This window comes from Pseudoliparis swirei, chromosome 23, assembly GCF_029220125.1.
Source record: "Pseudoliparis swirei isolate HS2019 ecotype Mariana Trench chromosome 23, NWPU_hadal_v1, whole genome shotgun sequence".
In the NCBI taxonomy this organism is placed as follows: Eukaryota; Metazoa; Chordata; class Actinopteri; order Perciformes; family Liparidae; genus Pseudoliparis; species Pseudoliparis swirei.
In genome coordinates, this window is record NC_079410.1 from 11,411,775 (window position 1) to 11,428,213 (window position 16,439).

Here is a 16,439-nt window from a genome sequence, read left to right on the forward strand (position 1 = left end):
AAAACCCATTTTAAAAAAAATTTTTTTCCCCCAAAAAAAAGAAAAAATTTTTTTTTTTTTTTAAAAAAAGGGGGGGGTTTTTTCTTTCCCCCCCCGGGGTTCCCTTTAAAAGGGGGAAAAAAAAGTAATTTTTTAAAAACCCCCCCGAAAGGGGGGGGCCTTTTCCCTTGGGGTTTTTTAAAAAATTTCCCCCTTTTTTTTAAAAAAATTAAAAATTTTTTTAAAATTTTTTTTTTAAAAAAAAAATTTTTTTTTTAAAACTTTTGGGGGAAAAAATTTAAAAAAAGGGAAAATTTTTTTCCCCCCCGGGGCCCCAAAACGGTTTTAAAAAAGGGGGGCCCGGTTTGGGAAAAAATTTTTTTTTTTTAAAAAAAAAAAAAAAAAAAAGGGGTTTTTAAACCCCCCCAAAAAAAAAAAAATTTTAAAAAAATTTTTTTCCCCCCCCCCCTTTTTTTTAAAAAAAATTTTTTTTTTTTTTTTCCTTTTTTTAAAAAACCCTTTTTTTTTTTAAAAAAAAGGGGTTTTAAAAAACAAAAAAAAAAAAAAATTGGGGGAAAAAAAACCCCCCCTTTTTTTCCCCCAATTTTTCCCCCCGAAATTTTTTAAAAAAAATTTTTTTTGGGGTTTAAAAGGGAAAATTTTTTTCCCCCCCCCTTTTTTTTTTCCCCCCGGGGGTTTTAAAAAATTTTTTTTTCCCCCCTTTTCCCCCTTTTTGGTTTCCCGGGGGGGGTTTAAATTTTCAAAGGGAGTGGGCTTATTTTTAAAATTTTCCCTTTTTTCCCCCAAAAAAAAAATTTTTTTTTTCCCCCCCCTTAAATTTTTTTTTTTTTTTTTTTTTTTTTTAAAACCCGGGGCCCCCTTTTTAAAAAAAAAGGGGGGGGGGGGGGGTTTTTTTTTCCCCCCCAAAAAAATTTTTTTTTGGGATTTTTTTCCCCCTTTTTTTTTTTTTTTTTTTAAAAAAAGGGGGAAAAAAAAGGGGGGGGGAAAAAAAAAAAAAAAACCCCGGGGGAAAAAGGGGAATTTTAAAAAAAAATTTTTTTTTTTTTTTTTAAAAAAAAAAAAAATTTTTTTTTAAATTCCCAAAAAGGGTTTTTTTGGGGGGTTTTTTTTTTAAAAAATTTTTTTTTTTCGGTTTTAAAGGGGAAAAAAAAAAACCCCCTTTTTTTAAAAAATTTTTTAAAAAAAAAAAAAAAAAAAAAAACAAAGTTTTTTTTTTAAAAAAAAAAACCCAAAAAAAAAATTAAAAAAAAAAAAATTTTTTTTTTTTTTAAAAAAATTTTTTAAAATTTTTAAAAAAAAAAAAAAAGGAAAAAAAAAAAAAGGGAAAAAAAATTTAAAATTTTTTGGGGGGAAAATTTTTTTTTTAAAAAAAAAAAATTTTTTAAAAAAAAAAAAAAAAAAAAGGGGGGTTTTAAAAGGGGGGAAAAAAAAAAAAAAAAAAAAATTTTTTTTAAAAAAAAAAAAAAGGGAAAAAAATTAAAAAAAAGGGGGTTTAATTTGGGGAAAAGGGGGTTTTTTCCCAAAAAAATTTTTAAAAAAAAACCCCCCCCCCAAAATTTTCCCCCCCTTTTTGGGGGTTTTAAAAAAAAAAAAAAAAATTTTTTTTAAAAAAAAACCCCCCCTTTTTTTTAAAAAGGGGGGGGTTTTGGGCCCTTGTGGGGCCCCCTTTTTTTTTTTTTCCCCCCCAAAAAAAGTTTTTTTTTTTTTTTTTAAAAATTTTTTGGGGCCCTTTAAAAAAAACAAACCCAAAAAAATTTGGGGGGGAAAAAACCCCCTTTTTTTTTTTTTGGGGCCCTTTTTTTTAAAAAACCCCCTTTTTTTTTTTCCCCCCCAAAAATTTCCTTTAGGAACCCCAAAAAAAGGGTTTTTTTAAATTAAAAAAAAAAAGGGGGGGGGTTTTTATTTTTTCCCCCCTTTTTTTTCCCCCCCCTTTTTGGGGGCCCCCCGGGGGGGCCCCCCAAAAAAAAAAAAAAAAAATTTTTGGGGGTTCCCCCCCCAAAAAAAAAAAAAAAAAAACCCCCCCCCCCCTTTTTAAAAACCCCCCTTTCCCCTTTTTTTTAAAAAAAAAAAAAAAAAACCCGGGGGGGTTTTTTTTAAAAATTTTTTTCCTTTTTTTCCCCCCCCCCCCAAAACTTAAAAAAAAAAAGGGGGGGGGCATAAAAGGGGGGGGAAAAAGAAAACCCCCCCCGGGGGAAAAGGGGCCCCCCAAAAAAAAAGGGGGGGTTTTTTGGGGGCCCCAAAAAAAACAACCAAAATTTTTGGGGGGAAAAAAAAAAAAACCCCCCCCCCAGTTTTTCCCCCCGGGAAAAATTCTTTTTTTCCCCCCTTTTAAACCCCGGGGCCCCCCCCCGTTAAAAAACCCCAAAAAAAGGGGGGGGGGGTTTGGGGGTTAAAACCCCCAAAAGGGAACCCTTTTTTTTTTCCCCCTTTTTTTTTTGGGGGGGGGAAAAAAAAAAAATTTTTTTTTTTTTTCCCCCCCCCCAAATTAAAAAAAAAAAAAAAAAAAAGGGGGGAGGGAAAAAATTAAAAAGGTAAAAATTTTTTAAAACCCCCAAAAAACCCTTTTTTTCCCCCCCTTTTTTTTTTAAAAAAGGGGAAAAAACCCCCCCTTTTTTTTTTAAAAAAGGGGGGAACCCTTTTTTTTTTTTTTTCCCCCCCCCCCCCCGGGGGCCCAAAATTTTTTTTTTTGGGGGGGAAAAAAAAAATTTTTTTTAAAAAAAAAAAAAAAATTTTTTTTTTTTTTTTTAAAAAAAAAAAATTTTTTTTGGGGGAAAAAGGGAAAAAAAAAAAAAACCCCCCAAAAAAATTTTTTTAAAAAAAAAAAAACCGGGGGGTTTTTTTTTTTAAAAAAATTTTTTTTAAAAAAAAATTTTAAACCCCAAAAAACCCCCTTCCCAAAAAAAAAAAAATTTTTTAAAAAAAAAAAAAAAAAAAAAATTTTTTTTTTTTTCCCCCCCCCGGCCAAAAACCCCCCTTTTTTAAGGGAAAAAAGAAAAAAAAAAAAAAAAAAGGAAAGGGGAAAAATTTTAAAAGGGGGGAAAAAAAACCCCGGGGGATTTGGGGAAAAAAAAAAAAAAATTTTATTTTTAAAAAAAAATTTTTAAAAAAGGGGAAAAAAAAAAAAAAACCCAAAAAATTTTTAAAAAAAAGGGGGGGAAAAAAAAAAGGGTTTTTTGGGGGAAAAAAAAAAAAACCCCCAAAAAAAAACCCCCAAAAATTTTTTAAAAAAGGGGGCCCCCCGGGGGTTTTTTTGGTTTTGGGGAAAAAAAAAAACCTTTGGGAAAATTTTGGGGGGGGGTTTAAAAAAAAACCCCCAAAAAACCCCCCGGGGGGGCCCCCCCCCCCCTTTTTTTTTTTAAAACCCCCCTTGCCCCCGAAAATTTTTTTTTTGGTTTTTTTCCCTTATTTTGGGGGGGTTTTTTGGGGGGCCCCCCCCCTTTTTTTAAAAAAATTTGGGGGGGAAAAAAAAAAAAAGGGGGGGTTTGGGGGGCCCCCCAAATTTCCCCCCAAAAAAATTTTTTTTTTTCCCCCCAAACCCTTTGGGCCCCCCAAATTTTTTTTAAAAAAAAAAAAGCCCCCAAAAAAATTTTTTTTAAAAAATTTTTTTGGGGGGGGGGGGGGTTTTTAAAAAATAAATTTTTTTTCCCGGGGCCCCTTTTTCCCCCTTAAAAAAAGGGGGGGGTGGGGCCCCCGGGGGGGTTTTTTTAAAATTAAAAAAACCCCCCCCCTTTTCCCCCCAAAAAAAAAACCCCCCCCAAAAAAAAAATTAAGGTTTTTGGGAAAAATTTTTGGGGTTTTTTTTTAAAAAAAGGGAACCCCTTTTTTGGGGGCCCCCCAAAGGGCCCCCCCCAAAAAAAAAGGGGGGCCCCCCCAAAAAAAAAATTTTTTTGGGGGGGGCCCCCCCAAAAAAAGGCCCCCCAAAAAAAAAAACCCCCAAAAAAAAATTTTAAAAAAAAATTTTTGGGCCCCCCCCCCCCCTTTTTTTGGGGTTTTTTTTTTTTTTTTTTTTAAAAAAAGAAACCCGTTTTTTTCCCCCAAAAAAAAAAAACCCCCGGGGGGAAAAAATTTTTTCCCCCCCCGGGTTTTTTTTTTTCCCCCCCCCGGGGTAAAATTTTTTTTTCCCCCAAAAACCCCCAAAACCCCCTTTTTCCCCTTTTTAAAAAAAAAAATTTTTTTTGGGGAAAAATTTTTGGGGGGGGGGTTTTTTTAAAAAAAAAAAAAAAAGGGGTTTTTTTAAAAAAACCCCAAAAACCCCGGGGGGGAATTTTTTCCCAAAATTTTTTTAAAAAAAAAAATTTCCAAAAAAAAAAACCCCAAAAAAGGGGGAAAAAAAGGGTTTAAAATTGGGGAAAAAAACCCCCCCTTTTAAAAAAACCCCCCCCCCGGGGGGGGGGGGGGGGGGGGAAAAAAAAAAGGGGGGGGGGCCCCCCCTTTTTTTAAATTTTTTTTTTCCCCCCTTTGGTTTAAATTTTTGGGGGAAAAAAAAAGGGGGGGGAAAAAAGGGGGAAATTTTTTTAAAAAAAAATTTTTTTTTTTCCCTTTTTTTCCCCCCCAAAAAAAAAAAAAGGGTTTTTTTTTTGGGGGGGAAAAAAAAAAAAAACCCCCAAAAATTGGGAAAAACAAAAATTTTTTTTTTTTAAATTTTAATTTTTTAAAAAAAAAGGGGAAAAAAAATTTTTAAATATTTGGAAAGGGGGAAAAAAAAAAATTTTTTTTTTTTTGAAAACCCCTTTTTTTAACCCCCAAAAAAAAAAAAAAAACCAAAAAAGGTTTTCCCCCTTTTTTTTTTTTAAAAAAAACCCCAAAAAGGGGGGGGTTTTAAACCCCCCCCCCAAAAAAAAAAAAAAACCCCTTTTAAAAAAAACAAAAAAAAAAAAATTTTTTAGTTCAGTTAATCGTGCAGTTGTCTCGAGGCTAAGCAGCCTTCCAGATGCAGGAAGTTCAACATCCCTTTGCAAGCAGGCGTTCCCCAAAACACAACTTCAGTAGCACAGCTAGAAACGCAGAGCTAATGTTAGCTGGGAGAACTCGCTCTTCTCAGACGTTCGTGATTTACTCACGTCTTTCTTGGCAATTTTTGGAGTGGTGTTTTTGAATTTGGAGGTCTTAAAGCGATTCATGGTGCTCCCTCAAATTGACTTTCGAGTCTTCCGGGTGTCTCTGTCGAGCTGGTTGGTACTCCGCAGAGGACTCCTGTTGCAGCTTGACAGTTCAGTTTGGCCGCGCGGTGTTCGCTCGCTTTGATCCACAGAGCTGTCCGCTTGGGCGGTGTCTTTTTTTCCCCAACACTAGAGAACACTTTGCTCTTTGTCACGTGCTGCCTCGGGTCTTAAAATACGTGCATCCTTTTTTTACTTCACACGTCTGATACTCTTTGACGCTACGAAACTAATATTGTTTTCTATACGTTTAGTCAGATATATTGTATATCTATTAGAACCATTTGAATAAAGTGTATAAAAAAAGAAACAGACAGATTTAAACTCAACTTGTGCAACTCGTTTTTCTCGAGAGAGCATCATCTTGAGTCAGAACGTCTTTGCGCTCTCGGTGACGCCCACTCCATGCCGGGCATGCGCAGTAAGACAGGAGCTGCGGCGAGTGAAGGAACCATGGCGTCCTCGGCTGCCCGGTGCTCCTCACGCTGGATAACAGTGTTCGTGTTCTCTGGACAGCACTGGGCCTCCGCTGCTGCTGGTGTCTGCGCCGGCCATGGAGGAGTCCGCAGTATATCCACCCTGGGAGCGGAAAGACTGTGGCGGGGAGGGAACCTGGCGCGTGGCGGAGCGGGGAAAGCGTTGACATTGAAAGGGCTGTCAGGTGAGTGGCGTATGGCACTGGCCTATGCTAAGCTAGGATATGCTAAAGGTCTGTTTTACTCATGTGACGCAGGATAAAACAACCAACTTCACCTAATGTATTTGTTCTATATATGGTCCGATGCGACCATTTAAGATGAGATGAGCTTGTAACACAAACAATGCATTTGCTTCATTGCACATAGAGTGTAGTGTCATGACATGTTATGCAATGTGCTAACTTCGGTTTGCAGGCATCAAGTTGAATTTGCTAAATGGGCGATGCAAATGTTGCGTCGTATTCCACGACCGAGCAGATTTGAGCCGTGTTTCACCTCATTTTAACTGGAACCGCAGCCCTCGTCCCAACCAGTCCTCTCTTGGCCAACTTACTGCCATCAAACCACAAGTCCAGAGGAACTCGTCAAGACAATGACAGTAGCCTTTGTAATTGCTTATAACAGAGCCACTAGCATATGTTTAGTTACTACTTGCAGGTGCAAGTAAATCATCTTCAGCTTCGCAAGTCATCTTTCTGCTGGCCTGTCATCTGATTGGTCAGAAGTACATTCAGTAACAGTAAACAACTAGAATGGGCACTCGGTAGAGCGCATACCTTCGCATATCACAAGATTGGGCATTGAATTATGAACATGTTGGCATTAGTTGCATGCCAATTGGATACAAATGGACCGTGCTATGGTAAAAAGACGATATTGACCTTTTCATAACCTTGTCCTTTGACCCGATCGATCCCAAAATCTAATCAAATGGTCACCGGATAATAACCAATCATCCCACCAAATTTCATGCGATTCGGTTTGATACTTTTTGAGTTATGCGAGTAACACGCATACAAATAAATGGTCTCGTCTGCATTATTACCTTCGCATTGAAAATGCGAAGGTAATAATGCAGATGAGACCATGCAGCTGCCATAATGCTCTAAATGGTATTACCTTCCCCTTTTTACCCTGTTTTGTCCCATTTCAGGCATCAAACCACCACATGCTGCCGGCACGCTGTCCTTTCACACAAGTGCCACCGCTTGTAGCAAGTCCGACTTGTACCAGATCCTCGGCGTCCCTCGCACAGCAACCCAGAAAGAGGTCAAGAAAGCCTACTACCAGGTCTGCTCCCCGTCATGTATTCAGAGCTTGCGCTCGTTCTCAGATAACCAATCGTCATCGTAGTTGACGGTGTGTTTATTGTCCCTCAGATGGCCAAAAAGTATCATCCTGACACCAACAAAGATGACCCGCAAGCAAAGGAAAAGTTTGCTCAGCTGGCTGAAGCTTACGAGGTTTAGTCTCTCTATTATAACTTTCACTCAACATTGTATTTCCCTCGTGTTATTTAAAATCTTATGACGATTCATCTCTTCCAGTTTAAACAATCTCATTCGAGTTACAAGTGCACCTGTTAAACATCGGTCCATGTTCCTCTCAGATCCTGAGTGATGAAGGAAAGAGGAAGCAGTACGATGCGTATGGCTCAACAGGCTTTGACGCCGGTCAGGCTGGTCAGGCTGGCAGAGGGCAGCAGTACTGGTCCGGACAGGCCAGCAGCGTGGACCCAGAGGAGCTCTTCCGCAAGATCTTTGGGGAATTCTCTGGAGGCCGTGGCTTTGGAGACTTCAATGCCATATTTGAACAGCCACAGGAGGTCGGTGGGATGGTGTAAAGTCAAGCAATTCTTTATCGGTGCACATTCAAAGTGACTCATTTCTGGCACCCTCTTTTGTTTCACCCCAGTACTTCATGGAGCTGACCTTCACTCAGGCAGCAAAGGGAGTCAACAAAGACTTTTCTGTGAACATCGAGGCAGCCTGCCAGCGCTGCGGTGGTAAGGGCAATGAGCCGGGCACTAAGGTCCAGCACTGCAACTCCTGCAACGGCTCCGGCATGGTGAGAGCTCTGAGCCGCCGCCTCTTTTCAAAGTGTGTTTGTGTCGTATCACTTAACGCGTGTCTTGCCCGTGCTGCAGGAGACCGTGAACACGGGCCCCTTCGTGATGCGCTCCACGTGTCGCCGCTGTGGGGGCAAAGGCACAGTCATTGCTACTCCCTGTCACGCCTGCCGTGGGGCGGGACAGACCAAGCAGAGGAAGACTGTGACGGTTCCCGTGCCTGCAGGTCAGTCTCACTTCCCCGTCTGTGCGACTGTTGAAGCACTGTAAATACATCCTGGGGATTTATTGTTGATCTCTATATATTAGAAACGACAACTGTTTGCTCTGCTGCAGATTCTCCTGAATTCCTGCATGTTGTCAGCTTTAATCGTCTTCAAAATTCATAAAACGAATGTAACTGTATTTTAATCTGTGGGTTCATATTCAGAACGGCCTTATTGTCGACCTGAAATCTTTTGGGAATGAACTCTGCCCACCAGAAGCATACCTTTCGACACTTCTTTAATGTAGGTTGTGTATCCCACCTAACTCTGGCTTGGTTTTGCTTCAAGGAGTGGAGGATGGTCAGACAATCAGAATGCCAGTTGGTAAGAAGGAGGTCTTCATCACGTTTCGGGTGAGTGTCTTCATCAACAACCCAGGCCAGAGTTAAATGAGCTCTCCACAAAGTGCATGTTCACATCAGAGCCGCTGTAATGCGATTGTCTTGTGTAATGTTCTGTCAGTGTGTTGATTAGTGAGAGGCATTGAGCTGTCTGGGCTCTTTGGCGTTAAAGGAACCCTGTGTGTGATTGGCTGTGATGGGTTCTGGGTTGGTGTCCAGGTCCAAAGAAGTCCTGTGTTCAAGAGGGACGGCGCAGACATCCACTCTGACCTGTTGGTCTCCGTGGCTCAAGCAATCCTGGGCGGCACGGCCCGGTCACAGGGCCTTTATGAAACACTTAACCTATCAGTAAGTAGGCACGCACTCTCTCAGGCTCCTCCTCCAATGGGGAAACATTCCAGACGCATACCGTGTAATAAATGACTGTTTCCTCCCCATCGTCTTCAGATACCTGCAGGCATCCAGACCGACCAGAGGATCCGTCTGTCGGGGAAGGGAATCGCTCGTGTCACTGGCTACGGCTATGGAGACCACTATGTCCATGTCAAAATCAAAGTACCCAAGTAAGACAAATGCACATCTTGCTCCAGTAAAACTTGTAACTGCTGAGTCAATGACTTGCCGTAGTCTTGGAGAAATGGGATCAACGCTATTTTCTAATAACAAGGACCATAACATCTTGTTGTCCTGCGTAGGATCCTGACAGACCGACAGAGAACTCTGCTGGCGAGCTACGCCGAGGACGAGACGGAAGTAGAGGGGACGGTGAACGGTGTCACGACCACCACCACAGGTGAGAGGACATTCCAGCTGACGTTGACTTCCCGGTCCCTGTGCTGCTGTGGCTGGGTGCACATCTCTGATCTTCTAGGATGGGGGTTAAGGAGACAGTTTGCTTTAGCTGTAAGCCCGGCTGATGCAGTGTTGATCTCTGTCCAGGTGGGGGGAGCAGTGGTAAGCGGTCTGAGGCAGGGCAAAGCGAGCATGGCGAGACGGAAGGAGAGTTGAAACAAGAGGGGGGCATCTTCTCCAAATTAAAGAAATTGTTTAGTTCTTCCTGAAAGCCACAAACCAGGTAGGACGAGTGTTGATGTGTCTATTCTGTTCTTCACAAATAAATGTGATGCATTACGCAACCGTCCTTTTTTTGGATAACTTTTCGTTATCTGGTTTGTGGCTGTCGCATTACAACACTGATGCGTTCTCCTGGGATGTCCTAAACATCTCTTATACGTCGTCATTTGCCAAACTGGAAATGCCTTGCCAACTCAATTTTGAAAAATATATTTTTTAATGTAATTTACAGAGTCCATTTTTTTTTTTCTCCACTAAAAGGTAAAAGGTCAACCTCGAACTGAGAAGCTTCAGAGAAGGGAGGACGAGCACAGCCACATCATAGAGGGAGGACGAGTGAGGAGTGTTGGGTGTTGGACGAGGCCAACAAAGGATGGACTGACCCAGCCGGCCCTGAGTGAGACGGAGGATCACCTGCTCTCTTCCTTTGCCAACGCAAATTCACACGAGGATGTTCCAGCGCACCGTTCGCCTGCAGTCAAACCTCCATTGCGGCCATCTGTGTAGCGCTGGCTTACCGTAGCATTCGGTGCTTATCGGTTTTCTTTTGATTTCCTTAAAAGAAATGTGATGGCATAATTAATGTGCAGAGTAATAAATTATTGTATTGAAAAAGAATTCAGACAAAATATTATGTGGGATTTAACAGGCATCCTGTTTCTAATCCTTTTTGTTCTCTATGCTTTGGTTGTGTTTTCATGAATGCTGGGATTTCCCCCCCAGCTGTCGGTCCCAGTGGGCTGAACACCAGCAGGCGCCGTGAGGCCCCGTGTTGGACGGTGTCGAGCTCGTCTGCAGGGGAACGTTTAAGTTTGGCTGCGATGACTAATGACCGAACTCCATCCCTCCCTTTGCATCATCAGAGAATTCTGCACCTTCATTACATGTGTCTGTTGTTGTGGATCATAGATTCCTCTGTTTCAGGCAGAAGAGATAAACTGTACTTCTATAATAAAGCTGTGGTCTGAGAAAAGCCTGTTTTATAGCATCCGCTAAAGGAACAGCACTGAGTGCTTCTTCTCTTCACATGAATATATATAGAAGTAAATGTGATTACATATTTTGTTCATCCTCATTTAGATACACAAATGATGCAATTCAAATGCCACATAACTGCCTGACAATTAAAATATTAGAAATGCCACAAAGGTGGATTATTTTGTGCGGGGCTCGTGTGTTTCATAAACTAGCCTGCATTTTTGCTTTTGAATAAATCTTATTGCCGATTGTTTTTCAAAGTGATCTTTCTCCAGTTCCTCCGGGTGTTTCCTGGGGTTCGTTATCTTTGCAGAACGCCGCCTCATGTTGAACAATCGTTGAAATATTAGTGGAGCGACTAAGCCACCAACCAACATGGCTGGCACAGCTAGTGAAAATGTGAAACTGTTTATTACTATTATTGTTATTGCTCATGAAATGCTGAATGAACAAATATGTGAAAGCTTTATGGATGAAGTTGAAGAAACATTTGTAACTTCGAGACAGCAAGTTCTGTGCAGAGAAACTATAGTATGTACTGAAAATAATTATTTATTCCGATTTTTATTTCGATTTCTTAACACCAGTCCAAATGAATCACCTTTATTTCATTGAACAGGAATCATTTATTTAATTAGGGAGCGATACAAGGGGTATTCTCGCCAAACACTCAAGCTTTGCCCAGTTAGAGACAAAGGGAATAAGAGCAGAGCTAATAAAAACAAATTAAAAATATAAATGAATTAGTCAAGCATCCCACTCAGTTTAATCTAAAGGTTTAATCAATGACACAAACTCCTGAGATTCAAGAAATCGTCCCCTCGGTACATCCAGAAAATACAGTAGCATTTTGACATCACAATGGCATCAAAAAATAAAATAAAACATGGACGATGAGCGAGGGCAGTCACCGTCATGTCCTTCCTTATGCAATGCATTGTTTTGCCGTCTGACTTCCACAAGAACCTGAGACTCGAACACAAAACCCATCATGGCGTCACCATCTGAACGGGTGTTGCTAATGACTGAACACCGTGCATCCAAACTACATCGTGTGAGAACATGTACAAATACACAAAGCACAGTTCCTTGAAATGTTTTCTTCCGCAGGTTTCTTTTGGTACTCTGCATTAAACTAATCCAAGCGACAACAAAAAACAACCAACTCCTTGGAAAGATGAAGCAAAGGTAAATAAAGAGTGTACTGTAATACTGTGAGAATCATTTTTTTAACTTCAAATCGCAAAACAGTGCAAATACACGTCAGACAGAACACACAGAACACATTATTCTTCCTCACCTGACATAATTGTGCATTTCCTGGTAAAGTTGATCCCACACTTGCAGTATGAACGTAAAATGAATAATGATTAGTTTTAGTGATGATGCGTGCTGGTTTATCCATAACTTAACCTGAAGTAGTTCAGAATAAACCACAACCCTCCGGAGACATCCAGCCTTCATCTAGACAATCGTTAACATTAGAAAAAGATAAGTACCTTCTAAAGCAGCTGCAATCACATCTGTGAACACCTGTGTCCTAATATAGGCTCCTGTGGCAGGTAGAACAGCGTCATTCATCTTGTATAGTTAAGCAATGCATATCCAACAACGGGCAGGTTGGTTTTGTATAAATACAAGATGCCATATATATAGAATTCTGACGCAGCGAAATAGTACATTAGAACATGCATCAGTAGATACTCAAATATCTGCTATAGTCACTGAAAGATGTTTGTTAATCATACACTTGTCAAAGTGGAGGTGTGCTATATTGTGAGAAAAAAATAAACGGGAGCTTTTTGAGTCTCATAGCACGACCTGTGAAAACGCTTTGCAAATATTTGAGGCAATGTTTGAATCCTGAAATGTGATCATGTATTTTTTTTTCCAAGAATACAACTGCACTGTGTCTGAATGTTATCGATGGAACTTCAACCAATGTGGAGAAGGGAAAAAAGATACTGTGGTATTACTGACTCGTACATTACTTTCTTTCTCTCTGGTCAAATTAAAATATTTGAATGGAAATAAATAAACGGCCTCATCCGACATCAACACAGCCGTGTGACCAGCAAAAACACTCTGTGCTATTCTGCTCGTGTTTCATCATGAATTAATGTTGAGAATCCCGTTGAGTGGAATTAACAAACCATCACATTTTAGTCAATTACACATGGTTGCCATGCTTCTCGACCTGGCAGTTTAATTGAAAATTGGGCAGCAATGTAACTTCACAATAAGTTCGGTATTAACATCGTGTCCTTCCACACTGGAAGATGGATGGAGGGATAGAGCAGAGGAGTTAGAGGAATAATAAGACCGGAGGATAAATGGCAACAAGGTGCATCCTAATGGATGGGTGCTTGGAGAGGTCATCCTAATGGTCCTACAGATCATTTTAAGGGGTTTCCATTGGCAATAATCATTTCCTAGTTTATTTCTGGCCAGTCCCTCGTGTTCGCAAACATGCAACACTAAACAAACTTGGACCTGTTCTTTGTATGAAACTATAAAATGGTCTACGGCTTGATGGAGTGTTTCTATAGCACTCCTGACTATCCTCACTCCTCCCTTTCTCTTGCAGAGGTGGCGTGTCGGCCGGATCACATCAGATACCACGCAGCCAATCCAGCCAGAGCGGCGAACCAGGCGGCAAACAGAACCTGTCCAGTCGGGTGTCGGAGTACAGCCATGGCGACCTGAGAGCCGTACGCCGTCCAGCCCGACGCCGCTGCGACACAGAGGGAGCAGGGAAGCAAACTTAGACAAGAGCCCCACAACACCCGAGGAAGAGCCTCATCGCGGCACAGTGCCGCAGACAGAAGCGTCAAAGCGTACCCATTTTGGCGTTGTAGTAGGGACACTTGCTGATGTCTCCGCCCACTGCTCCATGGACAGACATGCCAGCATCCAAAACGTCCTCCTGGATGGTTCCGCCGATCTCTTCCAGCTCCTCAAACACCTGCCAGCACAGACACACATTAACGGATGTTATCAAGCTCCTTGCATTCTCAATATTTCAGCAACTGTTCAGGAATGAAAGAGCCACACTGTAATGTCTGTGTGGGCTAATCCAGCAATTCCTATGCAATATTAAAAAAAACATATATAGTCTGTTTCTTTCTCATGACACAGCATTAGCGTATTGTATGTTTAACTTACTCACTTCAATAATGTGTAGTTGTGGAGTGGATACAGACCTAATATCAATAATGAGTTGCCAAGTCAAGTTAAAAGAAAACACTCTGTGACGTTTCAAGTCCCAGTGAAAAGTCAAAGTTAGAGCCTCTTCAGATTCGGCACTGGGACGTATTTCCCACTGAAACAGGATATTTGAGTTGGGTACAGTAACTAGAATCCTTTGTGTTGTTGTGTGTAGATTGAGCTGCTCCTCTCACACCGTGTGACTAAAAGTTGCAGATTGATTGATGAATGGTTGACAAGATGATTATTATTATTATTATCTTTTAAAAAAGGGACCATGTATAGTTAAAACATAAATGTCACCATTGCATTTACCAGAGTTTAGCTTCAGCTAATTTACATCTGTAGTCCCTTGGCAATGATAATGGTTGAAATTGGTTGAACACAGGAAGAAAAGATAATTGGATTGACATTTTTTAGTATAAATATATATACATATATATAAACAGGTGAACGATATGAATAGATGACAGTGTCTTCAATTATACACAAAATAACTTATTATTTATATTTATTTAACCCCTTTGCCATACCGGTATGACTGTGTGTGTGTGACTACTGGACTCTGGACTGTAAAGCGACTTTGAGTGTCTAGAGAAGCGCTATATAAAATAAATGATTATTATTATACACCAGGGAACAGATCGCCCCCTAGTGTTTCCAAAGATAGCATCCATTTCTTCTATTCTTCATCACTCCAACCCCAAAACCTTGCCCCTGGCCCCTTACCTCCATGTTGAACTGGAAGGCCTTGACCGCCTCCGCCACCAGTCTCTTCTTTATGTCCATGTCCAGTTCCAGCTCATTCATCCGACTACGGTACAGCTGCTTGAATGCTTTGGCATTATTGATGCCATCAAACTGGTAGAATTCAAGGCCCTCCCCTGTGGCCGGCAGCTTCATGGCTCTCTGTGCCACCTTCTTCAGCACCTGTCCCCCAGACAGGTCCCCCATGTAGCGGGTGTAGGCATGGGCCACCAGCAGAACTGGGTCCTCCTGGCCTACTTGATGAATACGGTCCACATAGCGCTGGGTGGCCTGGGAGCAGCTGACCTGGCTCTGCCAGTCAGGGCCATAAAAGTACTCAAGGTCACGGGCCAGGGCCTCGTGGCGGTTCAGCTCTGTGGGAAAATAAAGAGGGGCAAAGTGGGGGTGCTCTTTGTTCCTTTCAATCTCCTCCTCCATGGCTGTATACGTGTAGTAGAGTGCCACGGCGCCACGCTAGGGATGCAAGAAAGAAAAGTTACGACGTAATATTTATTTTCCTCCTTTTTCCAGTTTGCATTGCTTCTTTTCAGACATGTTTATTCCATCTATTATCTCCTCTTGTTGGTTTACTAAAGCACTCTATACCATTAACTTGTAACCATTCCTCACTGATTTTCTTCAGACTGACCTTGAAGAGCTCTTTGCGGATGCGTCCCCTGAGGAAATCTTTCACAAACTGGGTATTCTCAGCCTTTTCGTGAACCTCCTTGGTCCCCGCTGCCAGCAACTCAGACAGATCCTCGAGGCTGGGGGATAAATAGGGAGCATAATTTGTGTTTGACAAAACCACAACAAACATTAATATTTTGTTATTTTATTTCACCGTTTCAAAGGTAATGGTGTGGAAGATGTACCTGAGGGCGTTATCTTTTCCTCCCTCATTTACAGGCCCTGCTCCATTGGACTCACTGGCTGTTGTCTCCATCTTCTCTGCAGACATTAATGGTGTGTTTCCGTCTGTAAAGTCATCAAAACATTAGGTCATATTTTTGTTTTATCATACTGTACATATGAATCTTGAAATTGTTTTGATATTTGAAGTATATGGCTACCAGTGTGATCAAGGCATATGCAAAAGTAACGTATGTAAGTTTAATGACTATGACCTATAGTTGCTGTCGTCTAAATGTGTCTCGAGTGAAGGTTGTGTAACTAATCTCCAGAATAAACAAGGAACAAAGTCACGCTGCAGTGTTCCCTGCTGATCTAGAGGTCTGAGGTTATCTGCACTAAATCAATAACAACTCATATTGGCAACATACATGTACTACACAGTAATTACAACTTGTCCAGAGTCGGAGAGAAACAGGCAAAAGAACCGAATGTAGAAAAAACACAACCACAGTAAATTGCATATTACAGTCTAATCAGGAAAAAGGGAGCTGATATCACGCCAATTATATTCCCTGTAGCTGTTATTCTGACATGAGGGTCAAAGGAAAGATGCTAGTTAGTTAAATCAGCTGTTGCAACCCTTTTGACCTGAAAGGAAGACAAGGAAAAGTGAGAGTGAAAGCTAATACAGTCTGGCCGGAGCTGGCTTGATTTACATGAGAAAAGGCTACTTTCAAAAAACACATCCATGCATTAACGCCATGAACACGCAGCGAACAACGAGCAGCTCGAACAACACAGCGCAGGCCTTCTGGCATCTACCACAATTCTCAAACAATAGCTGGTGTTTATGAGGCGAGTTACTAAAAGGATTTCTCCAGTTCAGTTCATCGCTGTAACCAGAAACCATCACCTGAGGCCACCTTTCATCGAGACGCACACGCGCAAGTGTGTTAGTCCTGACGTCATCTCGTTAACTCGCGAGGGCAACAAAGGCTAACTTTGGATGACGCTAGCTGAAGTAGCTAATAGCTAGCTAGCATCCCAACAAGCTAAACAGACATAAGATGTCACGCTCCGCGTCAACGTGACATCGCAATGCAGACTCGATATGTTGGTTCACCTATTTAGTTAACGTTATATATTAACGGTTTAGACGGCTTTGGTGTCATGTTGACATAACAAACCTTCAGCCCACTAGTGTACAGAGAGGTCCTCCTGGTCGAGTTCAATACAAATCAGGCTGGAGGTCTAGGACTGAACTG

The 16,439-nt window shown here is 41.1% G+C and overlaps 2 protein-coding genes across 4 annotated transcripts; one reads left to right on the forward strand and one right to left on the reverse strand.

Annotated features, from left to right (window-relative positions):
* The first annotated feature begins 5,573 nt into the window (after nucleotides 1-5,573).
* On the forward strand, nucleotides 5,574-10,618 carry dnaja3a (DnaJ heat shock protein family (Hsp40) member A3a). 2 transcript variants are annotated; one of them, XM_056407389.1, is made up of 12 exons: nucleotides 5,574-5,820; nucleotides 6,792-6,928; nucleotides 7,018-7,101; nucleotides 7,248-7,463; nucleotides 7,553-7,705; nucleotides 7,785-7,932; nucleotides 8,261-8,325; nucleotides 8,533-8,661; nucleotides 8,761-8,876; nucleotides 9,009-9,106; nucleotides 9,253-9,388; nucleotides 9,649-10,618. In XM_056407389.1, exons 1-11 carry the CDS (start codon nucleotides 5,574-5,576, stop codon nucleotides 9,372-9,374), a joined length of 1,515 nt encoding a protein of 504 aa, XP_056263364.1. In that variant the 3' UTR covers nucleotides 9,375-9,388; nucleotides 9,649-10,618. The 2 variants fall into 2 exon arrangements, with proteins under 2 accessions (XP_056263364.1, XP_056263365.1); XM_056407390.1 differs by lacking the exon at nucleotides 9,253-9,388 and having other exon boundaries at nucleotides 5,603-5,820.
* A 334-nt stretch (nucleotides 10,619-10,952) lies between these two features.
* hmox2b (heme oxygenase 2b) lies at nucleotides 10,953-16,428 on the reverse strand. Of its 2 annotated transcripts, none has more exons than XM_056407392.1 (6): nucleotides 16,362-16,428; nucleotides 15,195-15,297; nucleotides 14,969-15,086; nucleotides 14,302-14,793; nucleotides 13,207-13,330; nucleotides 10,953-13,099 (listed from the first exon to the last, which is right to left on the reverse strand). In XM_056407392.1, exons 2-6 carry the CDS (start codon nucleotides 15,278-15,280, stop codon nucleotides 12,972-12,974), a joined length of 948 nt encoding a protein of 315 aa, XP_056263367.1. In that variant the 5' UTR covers nucleotides 15,281-15,297; nucleotides 16,362-16,428; the 3' UTR covers nucleotides 10,953-12,971. The 2 variants fall into 2 exon arrangements, with proteins under 2 accessions (XP_056263367.1, XP_056263368.1); XM_056407393.1 differs by lacking the exon at nucleotides 16,362-16,428 and adding an exon at nucleotides 16,088-16,308.
* Nucleotides 16,429-16,439: the final 11 nt, after the last annotated feature.

Bases quoted from the DNA above. Each gene is read 5' to 3' on its own strand.
- dnaja3a (XM_056407389.1), top strand. From the start codon at position 5,574: ATGCGCAGTAAGACAGGAGCTGCGGCGAGTGAAGGAACCATGGCGTCC. The intron at 8,877-9,008 runs GTAAGACAAATG...TGTCCTGCGTAG, and splicing joins GTCAAAATCAAAGTACCCAA to GATCCTGACAGACCGACAGA. The intron at 9,107-9,252 runs GTGAGAGGACAT...ATCTCTGTCCAG, and splicing joins TGTCACGACCACCACCACAG to GTGGGGGGAGCAGTGGTAAG.
- hmox2b (XM_056407392.1), bottom strand. From the start codon at position 15,280: ATGTCTGCAGAGAAGATGGAGACAACAGCCAGTGAGTCCAATGGAGCA. The intron at 14,794-14,968 runs GTCAGTCTGAAG...TTGCATCCCTAG, and splicing joins TCCGCAAAGAGCTCTTCAAG to CGTGGCGCCGTGGCACTCTA. The intron at 13,331-14,301 runs GTAAGGGGCCAG...CTGTGCTGGCAG, and splicing joins CCTTCCAGTTCAACATGGAG to GTGTTTGAGGAGCTGGAAGA.